At 44.2% G+C, this 24,554-nt stretch overlaps 1 protein-coding gene across 6 annotated transcripts in view; it reads right to left on the bottom strand.

The window, feature by feature from the left end:
* PALM2AKAP2 (PALM2 and AKAP2 fusion) overlaps window positions 1–24,554 on the bottom strand; it is a 546,014-nt gene that overhangs the window by 239,589 nt on the left and 281,871 nt on the right. For 3 of the 6 annotated variants that reach the window (XM_054519582.2, XM_054519580.2, NM_001371506.1), the window contains 3 exon segments: window positions 10,257–10,371; window positions 9,043–9,064; window positions 2,087–2,188 (listed from right to left, as the gene is read on the bottom strand). In XM_054519582.2, the coding sequence (XP_054375557.2) occupies window positions 2,087–2,188; window positions 9,043–9,064; window positions 10,257–10,371 (239 nt within the window). 6 annotated transcript variants of the gene reach the window in all.

Genomic DNA, 24,554 nt, shown 5'->3' with positions numbered 1-24,554 from the left:
TTCTAAATAAATTCCCATTTATTTAGGAAGGTCCCAAACCTTCCAAATGCCAAACAACCAGGATATTTGTTATACTACTCAGTAATGACAAGTGATATTTGTCAAAATGTCCCTGAGGTTATATAAATTTCCAAAAGGACATTCCTAAAGCAAGATGGACTGTATCTAGGAGAATTCTAGTGAGTACCCTTGGTTGGTAAGCCACACATGCTCTGTGTAGTCACCGTTAACCATAATTGATCATGAATCTGAACATCCCATTCCCTAAACAGCCTGGACAAAGGAGTTCATCATAACAAATACAATTCCTTCCATAGCTCTGCTTATATGTAATCCCACAGTAGATGCATTTACGCAAATTAACTCTTAACTAATCAACAGAAATATGTAAACTTACTTTGAAAAAGATTCTGATCACATTATACTTTTAAAAATGCATTGGCTTTTAAAATCATGTTTTGCAGGATCTTCAAAGATAAAGGGAGCTGGGTTGTGGTAATAATGTGTATTCCTGCTTACACAGCACTACAATCACATGCATGTGTTACTCTTGAACTTTAAACTCTTTGACTACCCACACTGCTCAAATTCTTTTTCTCTCTCTTAAAATTATTTCTCATACATTGTCCCTGCCCTCCCATGAGCTGATCCATATGTTGGACATATCCTGTGTCCTTTGAAGTGTGGGAACTTGTGCAGAGGACCTGAGAAGTTGTTTACCTACAACTATCAGGAACCATCAACACCCATGTCTCTAATAACCAGAGGGGAGGTGTGTGACTCTTAAACACATTTTACCTAAGTTGACCTCAGAAGTGTACCTCAGAAGTGTACCCTGGAGTACTTAAAGAGTCCAATGTTAAAGTGACTACCAGTGAGTCCTTTGAAGCGTAACTGCAGGTTGCAGGTTCCTGTTTATCCATCCTGTCACTGTCCAGGAAGATGTGGAACTGGCTCTGGATTGACCAGATACCACTTACAGTCCCAAGCATCTCTAGGACTCTGTGAGTTTGCACATAAAAGTAATCTGCTAAGATGTTTACAGAGATGCCCAACAGATATTTAAATTAGCCAGTGGAGATGACAACTATGTTAATTCTTACTTGCCTTTTATTTTACTTTTGTATTAAAATAAGGAGGGATTCTTTGCTTCATGAAATATTCAGGTTGGCCTATATAAAAGATATCCTCTGGCTTAAACATCCATGATTGTTTTACTTTATAAAATCTGTCATTATGTGATTTATTTTAAATGTACACTTACCTAGAATATACAAAGCAGAATCTGATACTCATATTTGAAGTCACCTATGTTGTAACTAATCATGCAACCTTGGGCAATTCATTTTTCCATTTAACCCCCAGCCCTCAGCACATTTCTGTGTAGATCATAAGGGTTGGTGTACAGATTATTGTTTGCATCCTTCCAGTTCTGATTTCTGAGGCACGTCTGCATTAAGCAGAGCAAAGCATGGTTCTCCCTACACTCAACACTCATAAATGTATTATTTGTAAAATTTCCAATTGTGAGACACATTAGCAAGTAACACGTGTTCTTTAAATTGTTTCTTTTCCTCCCAAATATACCACAGTGGCTAAGAAATAACTCCAGAAATGGGAAGACTTAGGAATATATGTATTCATAATACACAAATAGCTCAGTTCCCAAAGGATTCTGTAAAGATACCACAGGCTTTGAAAATATTTCCCACCCAGCTTCCATCATGGATGGCTCTCTCAATTTGTATATTTCCAATGAGGAAAATGAAAATTCCTGGAGGCAGAATACAGATTAACTTTGAGAATAAACACAGATATAAGGACCACAAACACCAAAGAAAGACTCCCCCAAAGTTGGAGGTGAAATGCCGTATGATTTCCTCAGAACTCCTTCCCATTTGGTCCTCAGTTACCCATCTGGGGCCGTTGCCTGTCTTGTGTGGCCACTGTGAAGGCTGCGTCTGAGGCTGGGCTGAAGGTGAGGTCCCCCTATGTAAGGATAGCAGGGCACTCATCTCATTAATAAAGCTCAGTGAAATGCAAGCCCCTTGGACCATCCTAGCGTCCAAAGGTCCCCAGGACTTACCAGCCGCTCTGCTGGTCCCGTCCTGCCCAGGTGATGGTTCTGCTGTTCGTGAACAGAGGATTGGCAGGTCGGGAAGCTGGGAGGAAATGTAATTTACTGCATCTGGTAGCAGAGAACAGGGAATACAATTAGTCACAGTGTTGGGAGGCCCAGTGGGTTCACTGCCGAGACAGCAGCTTGTCTGCCCTACATAATGGACCGCTGAGGCAGCCACTGAACAGGAGGATCAGGGTAAACAAAGACAAGCATTTGCCTGGTGACTGGTATTCAGCAGAGTAGCTGAGGCAGGAGGGATCCTGGCCAGAGAGCTCAAGCCCCAGGATGGCTCTATGTATTAGAAGAGTCATCAGAAATCTCTAGATTCTAGGAGGACAATGAGTTCAGGGACGGGGGGAAGATACGGAGATGGGCTTGTGGGAGCCATATCAACTTGGTGGGATTGACAAATAGAAAACATCAAACTAGAAATGTACATTAAACAGTACTGAAAAACAGATCCATTCTCTGAACCAGAAACAAAGCTTTCTGTGTCTGATTATTATGGGGTTCATTCCCTGAACTGGCAATATAGCTTTATGAGCCTGATTCATTCAAAAGACCAATTTTATATGCATTACAACAAATAAACAGACTTTAGAATGGATCTCACGTTTTCAATACTGCAGGATGGTGTTTCAGCTAGAAAGTCCTGAGATTCTAAATGACAACACCCCTTGAGCCCACCATTAGCCCAGTTGCAGGGAATGTTGCTATGTAAAAGAAGGAGCCCATTAGCTTTGCTTGGGCAAATACCTCAACAAGCCTCTTTAGGGAGGTGAGACCTGGGGAACATGAACATTAGCAAGCATGCCAAGGTATCAGAGGAAAGGAGGAAACCCCTGAGGCAAGACAAGACAAATCTGGGTACACCCCAGAAAGAAGTGGGAAAGTGAAAGCAGGAAGATTCCAGAAAGCTGGGCACCATGAGATGTGATTCCTTCCTCGCATCATGACCATATCACAAAATCCTGGAACGTCCATCAGTCATCAATGGTTACATCTAACTGTTCACTGTAGGTCTATACTGAATATCCCACAATCACCTCAAACTCAACATGCGCAAAATGGACCTTGTATCTCTGCCCACCTGCTGCTTCTCCTGTCCTCTATCTTGGCTCATGAGCACCACAGTTCACCTGGGATCCTCAGCAGCACGCTTCACTCTTCCCCCTGCTGGTATCCAATCTGTTCAATAGCCTCTGCCTCCTCCGCATTTCTCATCACTGACCCCTCCTCTGCATCCCCACTCGTACTGCTTCCATTCTAGCAGCTTTCTTTTTCATTTCTTGCTGAAGAGGATTGCAAACAGACACTGGACTAGGCTTAGTTCAGCTCTAGACCAACCAGACCCTTTGGTGACTTGCAAATGAGTCTGAACAATCCAGAATGTATTGATATTAGACCATTATGTTCATAGGCAAAGGTAGAGTATCTCTAAGAAAACAGATTTTTCACTGGGCATGGTGGCTCATGCCTGTAATCCCAGCACTTTGGGAGGCCAAGGCAGGTGGATCACCTGAGGTCAGGAGTTCGAGACCAGCCTGGCCAACATGGCAAAACCCCGTCTCTACTAAAAATACAAAAATTAGCTGGGCATGGTGGCACGCACCTGTAGTCCTATCTACTAGAGGGGCTGAGGCAGGAGGATCGCTTGAACCCAGGAGGCGGAGGTTGCAGTGAGCCAAGATTGTGCCGCTGCACTCCAGCCTGAGCGACAGAGTGAGACTCTGTCTCAAAAAAAAAAAATAGATTTTTCCATATTAACCATTTGGGGAGAAGGAATGAGAAAGGAAGATTAGAACAGCAGAACTTAGGATGGAGTGAGACTCAAGTTGCTTTCCCTCTCAGGTGCCTTATATGTGTTGGAGCTTGGATTCCGGATAAGGCAGACACGGTTGAAGGCACCCCTCACTGCAAGGAAGGAAATTGAGCCTTTGAGATGACGGTGGGCTGGGAGATGGCTGGAAAGCAGCCTGCAGGGACCCCCTAAAGATGGTTTTGGATTTCAGTCAGGGGCTGTGAGTGTAGCCACATGTCTGAAGTTGTGCATTGTTCTCCATGTTGAACTGCACCTCCATGATTCTCTCTCTTTTTTTTTTTTTTGAGACGGAGTCTCGCTCTGTGGCCCAAGCTGGAGTGCAGTGGCACAATCTCGGCTCACTGCAAGCTCCGCCTCCCAGGTTCACGCCATTCTCCTGCCTCAGCCTCCCAAGTAGCTGGGACTACAGGCGCCCACCATCACACCCGGCTATTTTTTTTGTATTTTTAGTAGAGACGGGGTTTCACTGTGTTAGCCAGGATGGTCTCGATCTCCTGACCTCATGATCTGCCCGCCTCGGCCTCCCAAAGTGCTGGGATTACAGGCGTGAGCCACCTCCATGATTCTTAAACTTAGGTCACAGACTTCTCTTTCCTTGAATTCCCACTGTGGAAGGCTGTGGGAAGGGTCTGTGCCCTAAAGCAGCACAAGGCAGAACTAGAAAGAGCAGCAGCTTGAGGTCAGTGGTCCTGAGGGGGTAGGGGCAGGTGGGTGACAATTGTCTGTGGGAAGAATGAAGCAGTAATCTAGGACTAGAGGGTCAGTTTAGGAAAGAAGGGATGATCAGAGCAGATTTGTAGAACTTCCAAGATTCACTGATAATTTCCAGAAATCTGTGGAACGGGATCTTGGTGAATTTGACTTTCTGCATTCAAATAAGATGCAGACTGGAGCCCAAGTGTGATCTCATGGACTGGTCACATGCGTGTCTGCATACTCAATGTTTTAGCAGTTAAAAAACAAAACAAAACATAAAAACTACTTACAGACAGGGAATTTTCCATCTGAAAGAACATGTGATTCCCAGGGCTTATGTCTCAGCCTCCTCCAGGAGACAGCTCCCTGCCAGATGGGAGTGGATGATGGAGTTACCTTTGCCAGATGTTTACTGGCTACAAGCTTGAAGGCTACAGCACTTGGAGGGTTGGGCTACATGGCTTTTGTTAAGAGATAAGGGAATGGGCTGGGCGCAGTAGCTCACACCTGTAAACCCAGCACTTTGGGAGGCTGAGGCAGGCAGACCACTTGAGGTCAGGAGTTTGAGACCAGCATGGCCAACATGGCGAAACCTTGTCTCTACTAAAACGCAAAAATTAGGACTGGTGGTGTGTGCCTGTAGTCCCAGCCACTTGGGAGGCTGAGACAGGAGAATCGCTTGAACCCTGGAGGCGGAGGTTGCAGTGAGCTGAGACCACGCCACTGCACTCCAGCCTGGGTGACAGAGTGAGATCCTGACTCAAAAAAAAAAGAGAGTGAGAGAAAGATAAGGGAGTGGAGAATGGGGCATCAGAAAGAGGACAGAGCAGCCCCCTCAATATATGATTAAGTACTAAACCCTAAGGTTATATAGACAGGAAGTGTCTGATAGACGAGCACAAAGAGTAACAAACAGGCCTGCCAAACCTTCAATGGGAAAAACTTCTTCAGGTGGCCTCAATTAATAAGCTGCCCTCTTCCTGCCAAAGTCAGAATAGTCTAACACTATTCTCCCCACTGACAGAGAAGGTGGAAAGCAGTAACTTATAGAGTAGAAATTAAAGATGAGTGCTGCTTCTTAGTTCTAATCCTGCTGAAATATTTACAGTAGCTATGAAGAATCTAAACAGCTAAAGCCAGAGAAACAAGACTGATGAAAACTCTTCTTAAACATAACTTAGGCTGGATGCGGTGGCTCATACCTGTAATCCCAGCTACTCGGGGGGCTGAGGCAGGAGAATGGCTTGAACCTGGGAGGAGGTTGTTGCAGTGAGCCAAGATGGCACCACTGCACTCCAGCCTGGGCGACAAGAGTGAAACTCCATCTCAAAACAAACAAACAAACAAACAAACAAACATATAACTTATAGGCAACTGAAGATTGAGGTTTGCGAATAACTGGTATGAAGGTTTTGATGTGGGAAACGCTCTAAGCCACCACAGACTGGTATGGGATGGGAACCTAAGAAGATCCATATCATACACCAAGGACTGAGATAAGCCCAGGACACATATTTTCCTTTGCCTGTTCTGGCAAGAGTTTTGCATCAGCTCCCTCCTCAGTGGGTAAAGAACAGAATTAGCACCAGATATATACTATATGCAATTTATAGTTGTACAAGACATTATGCCTAAGACAGTGAAAACCAACCCACCCAATAGATGAGCATTCTGCTATATAACAACAATGTGTGTTGGCGGGGGAGGAGCGGGGGTGTCAGAATGTATATGACCAGGAGATTCTACTCAAGAATAGAATAAATTGTTCTTGATTGCCCAGGCTATCATGCAATCAAAAGCCACTGGTGATCCAGCAGTGCAGTACCTCTATTTCCTCTGCCATGCATAGAGGGACACACTTAAGGTACCTGAGATGGGGTCATTACACACACAGACACCAGCAGCTATCTCATAGCACCTCATGAGTTGGGATGCTTTTGCTGCTTATCTGCAGTGTCTGTATAGTTACATAATCCTAACTGGACCTGGATTCTGTAATCTGCATGCATCAGAAATTAACTGTGTTTCTTAAGTCATCATTGTTCTATAATAATATCTGGTTAGTTTTTTGTAGCAAGTTGGTTGATTCTAAGAGGGTCTTGGCAACTCGGGGCCTTTGAAATTGAAGAATGAGAAGATAAAGAGACATCCCAAAGTCCCTCAACTGGGATGTGCTTCACCACAGTGTGACTCTATATACATCAATCACATTCTGGGATGTACGTGTTCCCGCCTTCAAACTTCTTTCTTTGCTAATAGATGTGGTATGACAGATCAAGAGGTCACCCAGGCTTGGTGATAACCACAGATGGCAGGAATTATAATGCAGGGTGACAGGTAAGACCACGGAAACTCTTCCCTGGGCCATTTCCCAAGAAATGAGATCCCTAAGACTTTTGCATCCTCTTAAGCCTGAGCTCCCCCATCCTGGAGGGTGGAGTCTGTGGCCAACTTTCTCTGCAGGCTCTTTTCAGTTATGACTAGGCTTCTTACCACCTCTACGAATGGCTTAGGTGGATGAGCGAAAATAATGGGAAGCAATGCAGAAGAAAATGAAGGAAGTTTGAGGTAAAAATGAAAGAGGTGGTGAGAGTTTATGATGCAGCTGCATTTTTGCTTGTTAACAAGTCATAGAGTATGACAGGTCTCCATGCCCCACACAGACTCCCCAGGAACATGAGGAGTCTTTCCCTTCCCTAATTATTATACAGGGTCTTTCCCTTCCCTAATTATCAGAGAGATGTCTAGGGAAATTCCTGATTTAAGAAGGGAAGGGAAAAAACAAGTGAAAGCATAAAAGGCCAACATGCACTCTTTGGGTAGGTGTTCATGGGTCAGTGTCCCACACTGCATCCCAGCCTGACATGCACTGTATTATTGCTAATTGTGTGGCATGTCTCAGGTCTTCCTAGACTCAGGGAAGCCTGCCATCCTCCTCATGCTGTACCCACAATTCCCCAAGGCCACTTCCTCAATCCGTGCTCCACCCCCAAAGCACGGAACAAGTGCCCTGACTTGATCACACCATAGAGACTTCCTAGAAGTATAGTAGGTCCTCTTTTCCTAGAGTCCTTGCTAGCTTGGACATGACTTGGCCCTGCTTACATGCACTCAGAGCATGAAGTTTAATTTAGTATCTTCCTAAAGATCACCTGGGGAGACAAAATCTAGGTCTCCTGCTAGGGGAAAAAAAAATTTAAAAATCACAGGTTTGTTTGTTTGTTTGTTTTGCCAAAGTCAGAACTATCCTTCATGCAAATATCTTTGACTAATCCAGAGAAACACATTTTTTAAACCTTTCCCCGTATATTTCCAAATGACACTGGGAAAACACTGATACCAATTCTTATCCTGGCTCCTGATCATCTTCCTAGTCTAGAGGTTGACCTTTTTTGTTTGTTTTTAATACAAGACCTTGCTATCACCCAGACTGGAGTGCACTGGTGCTCACTGGAGTGCACCATAGCTCACTGCAGCCTTGAACTTCTGGGCTCAAGGGATCCTCCCATATCAGCCTTCCAAAGTGCTGCGAGTACAGACCTGAGCCACCACACCCAGCCCTAGAATGTGACTTTCTAAGAGGCAGGGGAGCAGACAATATCTGGTCTTTCTAACAAGTCCCTGCATTGTAAAGCAGGTCTAGCTGAGGGACAAATGAAAGTAGGAATCATGGGTTTGCAGCTGAGGATATGGAGCAAGGTGAAGGGTGAGAAGTACACAATCTCAAGTTCATCCCCACAGTCCAGGTAAGGAGAGGAGAGGACAGAGGAAAGGTAGGGAAGGGAGAGAAGGCAAAAGACCTGCTCTTGCCACCAGGAAGCCAGGACTCCGCTGCTACCTTCCTATGCTCTGAACCAACTACCCCACACAGGGAGGGAAGTTTTTGCCCAGCCCTGTTTCTATGGAAGAAACGACAGTTGTCTGATCAGAGAGAGACAGAGAGAAAGCAAAGAAAATCCAGAGGCTGTAGAAAGGTTTCCCAAACACCAAATATTTCCCCCAAATTTCTTAAACTTCTCACGTGTGTTTCAACCTGAGGACCTAACCACCAAGACAAATGGGCTCATCCCTACAAGAGACTAGGTCCTGATGTCAGTACACTTCTTTGCTGGGTACCTTTCAAGAGAGGCCCAAGCACTGGGCATTGGGACTAATGGGAAGGAGAAGAGCCAGGCCAATTTTGTAAGAGGAGAAACAGTGAGCCAAGAGACAGTTCCTGAAGAAGAGAGGCACGGAAGGCTTGGAATGTGGACCTCCTCAGTGGACTGCAACCAGCGCTGCTACTTCTTCTGATGCCTTTACAAATCAACACAGTACCTCTTCCTTAAGCCCCTGTTAATGAAACCCCCTAAGCTGACCAGGATTAAAACATTCATCTACAGTCGGGGCAGAGAGCACTTACCTCCATCCGTACTGGAGAAACCCTGTAGGAACAAAAACAAGGCAGAGCGTTACCCTACATGCGGGGGTGCAATCCCATCTTTTCCCATCTTTAAAGACTTAATCCATCTTTCTCCCAGGCCCAGGCCCAGAATTTGACTGTGCTGGGAAAACGCAATGATCTCTTTTCTTCTGGACAATTTATTTAGAATTCCAAAATTATAATTCCCAATTTATATTAAATTTCTCCCAATAGAGATTTATTTCAATGATCTAGCAAATATCCTTGGTCATGCTGGAGAATGATATCAGAAAATCCTATCCTAAATTGATTTCATTAGATTGCTTTTCTGTCACTCATAGGTACAGCAGAAACAGTTATAAAATGGAGGCAGGTCCTGAGATGTTTGTTCAGAGCCTACTGGTTTTACGGACTCTACTCTGACACACAGCACCATCTGTTTTTTTTGTTTGTTTGTTTGTTTTGAGACAGAGTCTTGCTCTGTCGCCCAGGCTGGAGTGCAGTGGCGCAATCTCGGCTCACTGCAAGCTCCGCCTCCCGGGTTTATGCCATTCTCCTGCCTCAGCCTCCTCAGTAGCTGGGATTACAGGGGCCCACCACCACGCCTGGCTAATTTTTTTGTATTTTTTAGTAGAGACAGGGTTTCACCATGTTAGCCAGGATGGTCTCGATCTCCTGACCTCGTGATCCACCTGCCTCGGCCTCCCAAAGTGCTGGGATCACAGGCGCCATCTGTTTTTATATACAGCAAAATTTCATGTATTTACACTCTTTGTATTTGGAATTCATGTCCACTTCATAGGGTGTTGCTTCTGGCCTTTTTATAATGAAAGACTCAAAAAGCAAACTATAATTAAAGCCACAAAGAGCATGTTTATTCTGCTTCATCAGAATTGGTTTTAGAATTCTAGAGTCCAATAAGAGAAGGCTTTTCAGGCACGAGGCATATCAGGGATCTGGAGAACAGGCAGATGGGGTAATCTAATGACTCTTCCCTATGCCTTGCAGCAGGCCAGATGGTCCCACACCCAAAGATATGTCATGCTCAGCTTCAGGATGGCCCCTGGTCCTCACACATCTGCCCCTCATTTCATAGAGTTCGTGGCTCAGATTTCTCATCAATGCCAACTGGCCTGTTTCCCGGTTGGCACCATTTTGCTAGGCCTTACTTCCCTATGGAAATAACTTCGAGAAATCGTGTTTGTTTTCTTCACCTTCTGAAAGTCCTTGAAGGATTTTTCTGTCTCCTTCAGTTTCTCTAGGATGATTTGCTCTTTGGCAGATATCTGGGACTCTTCACTTTCTAGCGTTTGTATTTCTTGCTCCAGCCTGGAAAACACACAAACAAAGGACAAGTTACTTTATTGTCCTGCCATTCACGGGCAAGAGAGCAGCTCCTTCCTGCTGGGCGATTTGTACCTTCCTGGCAGGCTTTGTTTTACATTACGCTGAGGAGCCAGGCCAAGGTTTTATATTACACAGCATCCTGTGTTTCCAGCTCTGCCACTGGGCAGACATTGGTCAAGGGAAATCAACACAGCACTGCCTCCAATGGTTCACAGCCACCACTATGCAATATGCTTCGATGTCTCCCTGCCAACCCTATGCATGCGCACCTTTCTTATTTGGAGGGAGATTATATTTACATAGCATAGGACATAACATCAGAAGGAAAATAGCTTCATATTCTCCTGGCCGGCTCAGAGTAAGTGCTCTCTCAGGTTGGCCAAAAAGTAAAGGGCCATTCTTGCTCAAAGGAAGTATGTTGCCAAGAAATAGCTGGTGGCCAGTACCCTTGGGAGCCTGGTGTCCTCTCCCTCTGTGGCCTGGATTCTACTGCCAAAAAGAGGGGAAATGAAGAAGACAGATGCAACTGCCCCTGCCTTCTGGAACTTTCCTCAATTTTCACGCCATCCTATGTATTTTATAAAAGGGAAATTTCAGCACTGCCAGGAGACTCGAAATATTCCAGAACAGCAGCTGCAGCTATGATTTGGGGAAAGTCTCAACAGCCATATTCTTTCAGTGAAATGATAATAATTACCACCAGTGTTTACTGAGCACTTATTCCGTGCCAGGAACTGAGCTAAGAATTCATGTGGATTATTTTATCCAAACTTCCCAATGACCCTGTGAGTAGGGAATCCCTATTTTACCAACGAGATCAGTAGGGCTTGGCAAGGTGAAGTAACCTAGTAAAGCAGGCTTTCGTGCCACAGAGCCTTGAAGCAAGGATTCAAGCCAGGTGCTCTGACTCTACAGCCTGTTCCTAACCATTGAGCAACTCTTACCACATGGGTTTGAAAGTGTTCTCCACATCCCCCACCTTGTTAAACATTACATATATTGGCATAGTAGGATGGCACTGATATGCAGCAATGTCTTCAGGAACAATGAAGGGATAAATGTTCTCTTGCTAAAACTCTAGACTGCTGTGCCTCTTGAATTATTTAATCTGAATTTATTCATTGGTTCATTCATTCAATCACTCATTCATTCATTTTTTCTTTCGGTCTCTTTCCCCTCTGTTGTGCTAGAAGCTTTGCTGCTGAGTCTGTGTCTGCCTATATAAGTCCGCTCCCTTGCCTTCCTCCTTTTCCATCTCCTTTTTTTTTTTTTTTTTTTTTTTTTTGAGATAGAGTCTCACTCTGTCACCCAGGCTGGAGTGTAGTGGTATGATCATAGCTTACTGCAGCCTCTACCTCTTGGGCTCAAGCAATCCTCCCACCTCAGCTTCCCAAGGAGCTAGGACTAAAAGCACACACCACCATGCCCAGCTAATTTTTAATTTTTTTTTTTTTGTAGAGGTGAGGTCTTACTATGTTGCCCCGGTGGGTCTTGAACTCCTGGGCTTAAGCAATCCTCCTGCCTCAGGCTCCCAAAGTGCTGAGACTACAGGTGTGAGCCACCATGCCTGGCCCTCTTTTTCCATCTTTTAATCTGCTCTCGGGAACTGGCCATTAGACTTAGACCTAAAATAAGGAGTTCAGAGTGGGGTTTTCTGAAAGGTAAGGAACACCAAGATCCAAGCATGAATTTATTTAGCAACATACTGTACCCCTCAGATGGCCTTTCTGTTTCCTTCCTGGGTGTCAGAAAAATGACCTCTGGAGGGATAAGTCTTTGCCACAATTACTTTGGGTTATGAAGGCAAGCCCTATATCCAAATTAACCTCCTCCAAATGAACACAGCTCTGATATATTTGTCATTTCACTCAGGGTAAAAGTAGAAGTCCTACAGCTTGTAAGTCCCCATGGTATCTAGCCTCCCAGTACCTATCAGCTCCCCTCTAACAACATGCCTATTTCACTTCATGCATTAGTCAAATAGAGCCACTCTTATTTGCCCACATGTACCCCATGTCTTTTCCTTCTCTAGGAAACTCAACTCAAACTCCCAACCATTCTCGAAGTCTCAGCTCAGATGCCACCTGTCATGAGGCATTCACAGATTTCACTGCCAGGAAATAACATCGCTTCCCTCTGAACATTTCTTAGCACATTATTTTGTTTTATCAGAAGTCTTGTCAAGTCTACCATATATTAGAGCAGTGGCTCTCAACTGAGGTGATCCTGTCCCTCAGGGGATATTCAGCAATATCTAGAGATATTTTGGTTGTCCAAAGCTCAAGGGGGTGGGACTGGTGTTACTGGCATCTAGTGGGCAGAGGCCAGGGATGCTGCTAAACATCCCACAATGCACCGGATGGCACCCTACAACAAAGAATTTTCTGGCCCCAAATAGTAACATAAATTATTAATTTCCCCTACTAGATTATAAATTCCTCAGACAGAGGGCACAAATGCTCAATACACCTACATTGAATGAATTTAAAAAGCTGAGCTAAGTTGCACAAAGGTATGGCCCAGCCAAGATAAGACTTTCAGAATTTCGGAGACAAGAGTGAATTCTTCAGCAAGCTTTAACTTGAGAGGCTGTGTGTGGGCGAGACGCAAAGAGAATTTATGGAGAGGGGGCTGACCAATCTAGAGATACAAACATAGAAATATAAAACTTCTTTGCTGTTCCAGATGTTCAGCAAAATCTTCTACACACATCTGTGTAAATTATTTTGGGGAGAGTAAGTAAAGAGATATGAGTGTGAAATAGGAGCAACACACAAGACAGTCACATTATCCAGAAACTGAGTTAATTCAATGAGTAGAGGAGCTCTGGACTAGAGGTTCCCTGTGTAGACTGGATGATACTACCAACCAGGTGGGCTCTGAGCAGATTTTATTTATTTGTTTATTTATTTATTTATTTATTTATTTATTTGAGGTGTGATTATAGGCGTGAGCCACCACGCCTGGCCTGAGCAGATTTGATTTAAATCTCAAAGTACAGAGTACTTTAGCAGATATTTAGGGTGTGCAGTAGATTATATTATTCTTGGGCCAGTTGCGATGACTCATGCCTGTAATCCCAGCACTTTGGGAGGCCGAGGCGGGCGTATACCTGAGGTTAGGAGTTTGGGACCAGCCTGATCAACATGATGAAAGCCCGTCTCTACTAAAAATACAAAAATTAGCTGGGCATGGTGGTGCACACCTGTAATCCCAACTACTCTGGAGGCTGAGGCAGGAGAATCGCTTGAACCCAGGAGACAGAGGCTGCAAGGCTGCAGTGAGCCGAGATTACACCACTGCACTTCAGCCTGGGCAATAGAGTATGACTCCATCTCAAAAAAAAAAAAAAAAAAAAAGATTACATTATTCTCAAAAATATTCTCTTCCTTCCTCCCTTACTTCCATGGGAAGAGTACATGCTTCCCCAAGCCACTGATGTCAATCTTGACCATGTGATTTGCTCTAGGCTCATGGTGGATGGGATACACTTCCCAGTCCCTTGACACTGGCCGCAGCCATGTGACCTGCTTTAGCCAATAGGATGTGAGCAGATAAGATACAAGCAGAGGCTTGAAAAGTGCTTGCCCAGTTGAGCTTGTCCTCTTGCACCCTTTCCAATGCCAAGACAATAACTTATCTGGGCAGCTGCTGCCCCTTCAGCCTGGACCACAGAAAGAACACACATGGAATAGACCTGCGGCCAACCCATAAATAGGCACAGTGTGCCCTGGCCCTATGGGTTTCAGGGCTCTCAGCTATATAGTTCAGATGCACCTAAAATTAGAGCCACTTGGCTAAGCCTAGCCTCGATCAGCAAATACCCAGCCTACTCACAGAAGTGTGGGCAAGAATAAATGACTTTGGGTTTAAGCCACTGAATTTGAGGGCGTGTTATCTAGCATTATTATAGTAATAATGAACTGGTACAGGTCAAATAGAAGTGTGTATACATTATATATATATATGTATATCCTACTAATATATATTCCAATAATGTACATGCCAATTATATAATACATATACACATATATTTATATGTTATATATATTTATATATATCCCAATAATACCTGAAGCTAAACGATTAGAAAGAACATAAGGCACCCTCTCTTCCCTTCCCTAATCCTCAATCCTCTGAGAAATCTGGAGGGAAACAGGGTACCCCTTCATGAGAATTAAGACTGAAAAAACAGAAAAATGTCAGTGATAGTTGTCTCTGAGTAATGGAATTAAAGGTGATTTCATTTTTAAAAAATAATTTTCAATATTTTCCCAATTTAAAAAATTCATTTGTTACTTATCTAACCAGAATGAAAACAACAAATTCCCTTTTCAAAATACCTCCTGAGGCTTTCTGCTGAGAAGGCAGCATCTCCCAGGCTGTGGCATGAAAGAGGGGCCAGGGCCTCAGCTTCCCATGTGTCTAGTGAAGGGGAAATGGGAGCACCCCAACATCTATTTAAATTCAAAATCAACATTTACAGAGCTTGTTTGGTTGGACTCCGAGCTAGCACTATAGGGGATTCTAAAACAAACAAGATCGTGATAAAAATGGCTGACTAAAACCGAAAATGGCTGTCTCTCAGTAACTCACTTCTTCCAGTGAAGCAACCTCAAGTGGTTAAGAATTCTCTGCGACCTGATGCCCACTGGCTGGCCTGTCTCCACAGCGTGCCCTGGCCCTATGGGTTTCAAGGCTCTCCGCTATATAGCTCAGGTGCTAAAGATTTGGGTCATGATACTGTGTAACTGAGAAGGAACGAAGAGAGAGGGAGAGAAAAAAAAAGGAACGAAATGAAACCTTTGTGATGACAACAACTGAGTTTCAACCCAAATGGAATGAATGAAGGAAATGGAGAGTTTATGTCAGATCCAATAGCGGATTTTTCTATAAATTCACATGTGGCCTTGGGCCAGGCTCTGAGGGTGTGGTCAGTCCAGGCTGCTCTCTTTCTCAGGAAAACCTGAGTCCTGGGGCAAAGCAGCTTCCCAAGGAACAGAGCATCATGGGGTTAACAACAGTCATCCCAGCCAGGCTGCAGATGCCACTGTTTTGTAGTTTCATGACTGAAATCTAATGCAGTCTTCTCTGGAAGAGCCAAGTAGATATTGCTGTGCTAAAAATAAAGAATGGGCAGGAAGTGTAATTTATACGCAAGGTTAATTGAGGATCCGTAGGCTGTGGCAGGTGCACATAACAGCCTCTAACCTGCTTGCTCAGTTCCTTCTGAGCAAAAAGCAAATTGTAGTAAGCCGTAAGGAAAGGTGACACACTGCAGCTGGGTAGGTTTAATTTACTGGAGATGAGGTTGCAATCATGGTCAAATGGTCTTATAAAATCTACCTAACCCCAATAGATCATCCTCACAAGAAAATAGAAAGGAACTCTCGCTCTGGGAAGTCCATCGATCATGCTCTTATTTCAAAGTTTATTTAGACATTCATCCATCTAACTTCATGCAAACACCTTCTCTGTAGCAGGCACTATGCTGAGCACTAGGGATGGAGAAATAAATCAGACACAGTGTCTGCTCATGAGACTTCTTGGTCAAGTAATGCAAACAGCCATGTGAACACATAAATTACAATACAAACCAAAAATAGCAATAATAGAGGAAAGAACAACATGCTGTAGAATAGTTGGTTCTGCCTGGGAGTGTGTGGTGGGTTTCAAGACCACGCTGAGTGGTCTTCTCAATATCAATTCTCCCCCTCTTCCAAACTAACAGAATCCTTATTTGGTTGGGGATGGCAACGTGCCCACCTGAAAAAAATTATGTATCCTAGCTTCCACTGAAGATAAAGCTGGCCATGAACAGCTCTGGCCAATGAGATGTAAGTAAAAATGATCCAAAGGGACTTCCGCACAACTCCCTAAAAGGGAAAGGAGGGCTGGGTGCAGTAGCTCATGCCTGTAATCCCAGCACTTTGGGAGACTGAGGCTGGAGGATTGCTTGAGCCCAGGAGGATGAGACAAGCCTGAGCAACATGGCAAGACAAGACCCCCATCTCTTCAAATAATAAAAAGGTAGCTGGGCATGGTGACATATACCCTTAGTTCTAGCTACTCTGGAGGCTAAGGTGGGAAGATCACTTGAGCCCGGGAGTTCAAGACTGCAGTGAGTGATGATCACAGCACTGTACTCCAGTCTGGGTGACAGAGCGAGACCCTGTCTCAAAAAAAAAAAAAAAAAAAAAAAGGAAAGGAGCGTTGGCTTAAGTGACATTTGCCTTTCCTTCCTTCCTGCCAGGTACAGGGATCTGGTGCTAAAGAGATGCATTCGTTTCCAATTCCTGCTGTAACAACTACAACAAACTTAGTGGCTTACAACAATCTAAATTTATTATCTTATATTTCTGTATGTCAGAAGTCTGACACGGGGGTTGCCATGCTAGAATCAAGGTGCTGGCAGCGTTGTGTTCCCTTCTGCAGGCTCTAGGGGAGAATCCATTTCCTTGCCCTTTTCAGCTCCCTGAGGTCACCCACGTTCCGTGCCTCATGGCTCCCTTCCTCCATCTTCAAAGCCAGCACTGTTGCATCTCTCTGACCTTCCCTGCAGCCACCCCTCCTTCTGATTTCTGCCTCCCTCTTCCATTTTTAAGGATCCTGTGGTTATACAAAGTGTACCCAGATAATCCAGGATACTGATCTCCCTATTTTAAGGTCAGCTGTTTGGAAACTTTAATTCCACCTGTAATTTTAATTCCCCTTTGCCATGGAACCTACCATATTCACAGGTTCTGAGGCTTAGCGTGTGGACATCTCTGGGGGTCCATTATTCTACCTACTGCAAGGGATATGATGCTATAGGCAGAGCAGTAATCCCATGTCCACAGGGGCAATAGTATGTCTGAGTGTGCAGAAAGAGAGGCATTGCCTGGGTCCCAGAGGGCACGATGGAAAGACTACACCACTTCTGGAATGTCTAGCTCCAGATTGTTTGTTATGGGCTTAACACTCTGTTGTGATCACAGCTGAATGCAATTCTCAACTGATACAGGTGGTGAGAAAAACTTGACAAAGTAGATGATGCATTAACTGGGCCTTGAAGGATGCATTCACCAGGTGGAAAAGAGGAGAAAATGAGCCAGGCAGAGGAGATAGCATGGGCCAAGGCCCAGCATATCACATGTCCCTCCTGTCACTCAGGAGCATGTGGCCTTGTGTGGCCTTTTCGGGTCACAGCCTGCGCTGCCCTCCAGCTTCATAGCTCAGCACGGTGCCTCGGATAGGCTCTCGCCATTCCTGTCCCCACTCCCAATGGCTCACTCATGCTCTCCTTCTGCTCTACTTGCCTGGCTCTCAAATACCTGGCCTTCAAGGCTCTGCTGAGAGCCTACCTTCCTGCAAGGCCCAAACAAACAGAAGGGAAGACAGAGCATGCTGGCTGCTGGGGACCCGTGCCATTCAATCTCCAGTTCCTGCTTCCCAGATCCTCAGCTACTCCTTTGCCCTTCTTACTTACAAAAGCCAATACATTGGGAGGCCAAGGCGGGTGGATCACTTGAGGTCAGGAGTTTCAGACCAGCCTGGCCAATGTGGTGAAACTCCGTCTCTACTAAAAATACAAAAATTAGCTGGGCGTGGTGGCAGGTACCTATAATCCCAGCTACAAGGGAGGCTGAGGCAGGAGAATCGCTTGAACCTGGGAGGCGGAGGTTGCAGTGAGCCGAGATCATGCCATTGCACTCTAGCCTGGGCGACAGTGCGAGATTACATCTCACAAAAAAAAAAAAAAAAAAAAAAAAAAAAAAAGCAAGCCAATGTATTTTCCCTTTGCCTGGGTGTTGGTCAGTTGAATCCAAAGGAGCACAGACAAATACAACTTGGTTTTTAATTGTTTTACTGTTTGGAGAGGGTCTTGCCTGTCAACTCAGGTGGGCTTCATTTTTCCTTCCCCATCAATGATAATAATAATTATTATAATACTAACAATTCTAATATTGTTTTTGCTAGATACAGTAATATATGTAACAATAATAATCATAAGGATTAGGATTATTGAGTGCTTACTGTGTGCTTGGAACTGTTATGAGTGTTTTACATACATTATAATACTTAATCTTCACAATATCCCATGAAGTAAAAAAATCTGCAACTCCCATGACACAGACGGATGGATACACAGAAAGAGCACTGACTTGTCCAGGGTTGCAGAGATGATGTGCAGCCAGAATTTGGACCCTGGTGGTCTGGCTGGGAAACCAGTACCCTTTGCCCCTATCCTTGACGACCTCCCATGACCACTTGCCCTTTTACCTTCATTCCCTCAAGAATGCACGTTGCAACACAATATATATTTTTCAAGCTCACAGAAGCACAGGTCAGACCGGGAGTAGAAGCCATTGAACTTAATTGCTCTCCAGAAACATGAAGTCCTTGAACTGTCCTCCACCCAACGATTATTTCACACCTTCTTGAACTTCTCCACACATGGGGAGCTCACCACCTCCCATGGCAAGCCAATCCCTCTTAGGACACTTAGGCCCATCGTAATGCCCACTCACAGATTTAAGCAATGTATCCCTCCCTATATCTTTCATTATCTGAGTTCCATCCCTTGAAAGGGCAGAGATCAAGTTCAGTAAACATCATGAATTATAACGGCTCCACTCTGGGAAATGGGAAGATCTGGGGCAAACAAAACTTATTTTCCATAGTGGAGTACAGATACAAAGAGGCCCAGCAGTAGGAGGTGGTAGAAAGAGCAGAAAAGGAAAGGAGTAGAAAAACCAAGGGGAAAGAGGACTCCTGGGACCCTTCATGCAGTGAACTCAGCACCAACTAAAAGAGGAGGTAAGAGAAGCAGTAAAGAAGTGCTCACAAAATTATCAGGACCCTATGAACACTTCTGAAAAAGCTTTAAGCAAGACCAGCATATTCCTGATGATGGGCTGAGCCTTTATGAAATAACTCACTATTGAGGGACATAGACTAGGGTTACGCCCTACCCTATAGCCAAACACATTGCTACTCAGTTGACATGGGTTTGAATCTCAGTAACTACTCTCAGAATAAAAGGAGATGCTGACCAACTGGCTTAAGGTGCTTAATTCAGACCTGTTCTCTTCTCTGGAACTGCAATTTCATAGTTGAGCAGTCAAGTGGGGTGCCTGTCTGGCCAACCTGCCAAAACAAGAACCTCAGGAGAAGTGTTTGCTGCTCAGAGGAGAGGAAAGCTGCCCACATGTTTATGAATTCAGCACAAGTAAAAGTGGAAAGGGGACTGCTAAGTTGCTCAGTTTCCATCCTCCCCTTCTTTCAAAGCAATGTCATTCCTGTGGCTGAGCTGGGCATATGGCCACACAGAGTAAAGGCCACATCTCTCAGCATCCTTTGTAGCCACATGCTCTGACCAAAGGGATGTAAGTGAAAGTGCTATATGTCAGCTCCTAGAATCTTCTTTAGCCCTTTCTTCTCCAGTTCTTTCTTCATCCTTTGCCTGAAATGCACATGTATGCAGCTGAGGCACTAACTGCCATCTTGGTCACTGTTGACAAGGATCAATCTTTAGGGTTAAAGTGGAACAGGTCTGGGTCCCTAAGGAATTCACAGGGCACAGCCACCAAACAGCTCTTAACTGCATGCCTGTGGATGTTTACATAACTGCATACCTGTGGATTTTTATTGAAGGGAGAAATAAGCATCTTGTTTAAGCCACTGTTATTGTGGGTCTCTGTTCCTTGCATCCACATGGAATCCTAATTAATACAAGACACTTACCACATATTGTTGAATTTGAATGAATGCTCTTAGAATTGTGCTGAGAATTGGGGATCACAGCTAATCAGAGCTTAGAGTCTTATCCATGACTCAGCAGCAGAAGAAAAAAAATGAGCAATTGCAAGGTTGTGAATTCATTACTGCTAATCAACGCTTGTAAATGGGGTTGGCTGGAACTGTGCTTTGCCCCCCTTCTACTCCCCAAATCTCTGCCACATCCAAAGTCTTAGCAGAGAAGTTTCTACTCCTTGCACAATTATAATCACCCATGTCTTAGCATCTCTTTGGTGCGCTATTTGTGTCCGTCTGGCTTCCTGCCAGAGCCTTTGCCAGCTGAATTATATCAGAAAGAGCCAAGACATGGCTAAGTTTACATATTAAACACCTTTCCAGCCTTGCAGTGCAGTGAGCTGATCGCTCCTATAAATAACACTTAACAACATAGAGCTCACCCATGACCTTGAAGTTTCAGTTATGTGGTGGGAAGAGAAGAGTGATCACATGTGGTTCAGAAGTGAGTGTGGGGACAGGGGCTAAGGTGGCAGGCAGCTGAAAATTTTGCCTGCCCAGGGTCCCTCTGCCCTTTTCTTTTAGGAACAATATCCAGCTCCTCCACTGGGAAAAAAGTCTCTCCGGGGTTCCTTGTAGATTTGGTGAAACTATTATTGGTCAGAGGGCTCACATCCCTGGCCAAGGAGTAGAAATGTATCTAAGCTAGGCCAACCAAACTCTTGCCCAAAGATCTTTGTCTTGAGAGAAGTGACTCAAAGAATAAAAACTAATCAGGGGTGAATTCATCCCATAGTAAAACTCTGAAGAGACCACTTCATTAGTTCCTGCTGCCTGGAATTCCAGATCTGTCTGAGACGTGATTATCTGACCCCTTCTTCCATCCTAAGAATATTTAACCTCATCGATCTATCTATCTTATCTATCTATCTGTCTGTCTGTCTGTCTGTCTATCTATCTATCTAATCTGGCTCTCTAGCAATCTATCTGTCCTATCTATCATCTATCTTAATACCTCCATTTCAATATTCTAGGTAGAGCACTGGGAAGAATATTGTTTTCATGAAAATCAATGCTACAAAATTCATTTTCCACATTTCAGGAAGACAGTGCATTTGTTTCTATGGCACTCCCCAAATATTTCTCCTTTGTGACTCAATTTGTAAGGAAACAGCTTCCTTTTATTTAGATGAGTCTATCTGGAGTCACGGCAGATCATTTGGTATTTTAATATGAAAACATGTTAATGGCCCTTAAGTAAACAGAGGATTTCCACTTTTCCTTATGAAAGAACAGGGCCTTCCTTGACTGTAAGGTGTCAGTGGAAACTCAAGCCCATTTCCTCCTCTTTTTTTTTTTCTCACGTCATCCCTGAGACAGAAATATGGCAGAGAAGACAAGGGTCCCTTTAAGAATTCCAAAGGTCCAGCTCACATCCTTTCCTGGTGGCTCCCTCTCACCTCCTTCCCAAACCCCATCAAACTTCTTCGGCTGGAAGTTCACACCCTCCATGTTCTGCTCCCACCCCTTTCCAGCCTTATGCCTTCCTGTCTTCAGCCAAGACCTCAAACTGCTCCTGACAAAGCCAGGAAGGGCTCCCCACTCTCAACTCCATTGTCTGAAAACAGATATCATAATAAAAGCCCAAATCAAATTACATCTCTTTAGGAATGTTTTCCTTAATTCCCCCAGCACCCCCGCCCAGCCTGGTATGTTCATTCATTCTGATTCTCCACAGCATTTCTAACTTTTGGTACACTCTGCCTTGTATTAGAGAGTTAAAAATATATCCTTCCCAACCCTACCTGTACCTCCTCTCTCCCAAGTGCAGGCTTATTAAGAGATAGGACTATATATTTTGTGTTACTGTACCTCACATTCTTCCCTGTACATACAAATGCTCAATAAATATTTGTTGAGTGCATAAAAAGCAAAGCTACCCAAGAACATGCTTCTAAAGGATTCTATAGTGAATGTAACTTGGAGATGGTGATAGTAAATGTAATTTTTAAAATCTTGGCTTGGTTTTTCTACTTTCTCCTCAAATATACAAATTTAGATATTCAGTGAGAAAAAAGAACTATATTGGACTTGTTTATGTCTTGATCTAAGTATACAGCTGGGACATGGCAGCACTTTTCATTATTGATGGTGATGTAATCATATTGAAGCCCAAATACAAATAAATGAAAATTTCCCTCTCCATAAGTGTGCTTCAGCCCATGGAGACACCAGCTTTTCTCTCCTTTTCGTGTATATTTACTCCATCTGGAACCACATGACTCACACTATCAGAATCTGTGCAAGTGGATTTCCGTATAGGAAATCATTTCCAGGCTTGAGCTGAGCACTGATTTCTTCGTTGTGATTCCTATTTGAGTCTGTTTCATCAGAAATAAAGAGTTTTGATTACAGGAAAGTGAGATTATTTCATTTCAAAGCAATACTTTTCTCAATAGCTTAAACCCCCCCTTTTCCCCCTAGAAATGTCCCTTTTTTCTAGGAAGAGAAAAAGTCCCATCCAGCCACACCTTCTGACTTCCAGCCTCTGACTCAGACTGTCTGCTGAAGGCCAGCACCTCCACCCGTGCACCTGAGCTTGTGCAGACTGATCTGGGAGGGTACCCCATTAACTATCCCCTCTCCCCTGTGTCTTCACCTCTCTCCAAGATGCCTCCTTCCTGCTAGTCAATAAACAAGAATTATTTCTTTCCATACTGAAAATAAGTGAACTTCTCTTGACCCTGCATCCTGTTCTAGTTGCTGCTGAATCCCTCTTCCAGACTTCCCCAAGGCCAGTCGTCTCTTACTGCCTCAACATCCTCACATCCTGACCCCTCCTCAGCCTCAGTCCCTCTGCACTCACCACCCTGCTGTGTCTGCTCCTAGTCAAGTCCATGCTTCAGCCTCAGTCCCTCCACCTTCACCGCCCTGCTGCATCTGCTCTTAGTCAAGTCCATGCCTCAGCCTCAGTCCCTCTGCCCTCATGCCTTGCTGCGTCTGCTCCGAGTCAAGTCCATGACTGCCACGTCCAAGGGACCCTCTTTGGTGTGGATCTGTTTGACTTCTTCGTTTTTAAAAACATTGTTGATCACTCTTCCTCCATGATGAAGAGACCATGACGCCATGTTCTCCATATGGGCACCTCTTCTCCTACTCCACCACTTAAGGTTTATTTGTTTTATTGTTCTTATTGATTAACATTTAATTCTTGGCTACTCATGTCCAGCCTCATGCTTTAATTCCTACCGAACATGCTTAAATCTACCCAGACTATATCTTCAGCATCTCTCCTGAACTCCAGCCTCTATGTACAACTGTATTTTGAATGTCTCCACCTGGATGGTCCACATACACAACATATACAAGACCAAACTCATCTTTCTCCATAGAGCTGCTCCTCCCTATTCTCTAGCTCAGATGCTGGTACCACCGTTAATCCACTCTACTTAGGAGGGAAACCTAGATGTTGTCTTCACCTCTGGCTTGCCCCTCGCTTACTATCATCACACACATGTATCTTATTAGTCACCAGGTCAACTAAGTGTCTTATTAGCCACTAAGCCAATTTGCCCCACAGTCTCTTTTTTATAGCTCCTTCTCTTCAGCCCTAGTATAGGCTCTCTCCTAAATGTCTGCAACAACCTTCTAACCAATCTCTCTGCTTCTATGCAGCCCCATCACCCTAAAATCCAGAATGTGCCTAGACACACCACAACAGCACTCCCCTGCTGAAAAGCCCTCATGGGCTCTCTGCTAAAGCTCATGGATATGACACACTCCCAGCCTCTCATTTACCTGCAGAAATGAAGATTTCCTTGTTTGGCTCAATGCCTTTGCTCATACCACCCCTCTGCCTGGATTGCCCTTGTTCTCTCTCTTCCCCTTCCCATGGGTAATTACTACTCATTTTTAAAGCATCTGCTCAGGTATCATCTCTTTATGGAAGTCTTCTTTGGACTCTTCCCATGAAGGTGCTCTTCCTCTTTGCTGCCATATCTCATGGACGTATTTCTACCACCAACTTTATCCCACTGTATTTTAATCACTCATTCATGGATTTTGGGCTCCCTTCTCTAACTCCAGTTTACAAACCTCTAGAGGATAATTACCATCTCTTTTTCATCTTTCTTTGATGATGGCTTCTAGCATCTAGCTGGCCTGTATCTAGCAAGGAATCTGCCTCATTGAAAGTTCTCAGTAAGTGTTGGCTGAGCAAATGACTGTCTCAATGAACATATAAATTGTTTCTCAACTGGAAGTAGCCTCAAGCAGACCTTCCGGCTCAATTCTTTCGGTCAGAAATGAATCTTAAAAGAACAAATTCAAATTAACATCAATCCTGGACTTACTAAAAACAACAGATTAAAAAGAAACTGGTCTTATTTGCTTTCTCTGAAGCAGGAGGATGCAGAAGGTAACTGCTATGT

This window comes from Pongo abelii, chromosome 13 (genome assembly GCF_028885655.2).
Source record: "Pongo abelii isolate AG06213 chromosome 13, NHGRI_mPonAbe1-v2.0_pri, whole genome shotgun sequence".
NCBI classification, from domain to species: domain Eukaryota; kingdom Metazoa; phylum Chordata; class Mammalia; order Primates; family Hominidae; genus Pongo; species Pongo abelii.
Note: the sequence above shows the minus strand (reverse complement) of the source record. Positions and strands in the feature narration are given on the sequence as shown.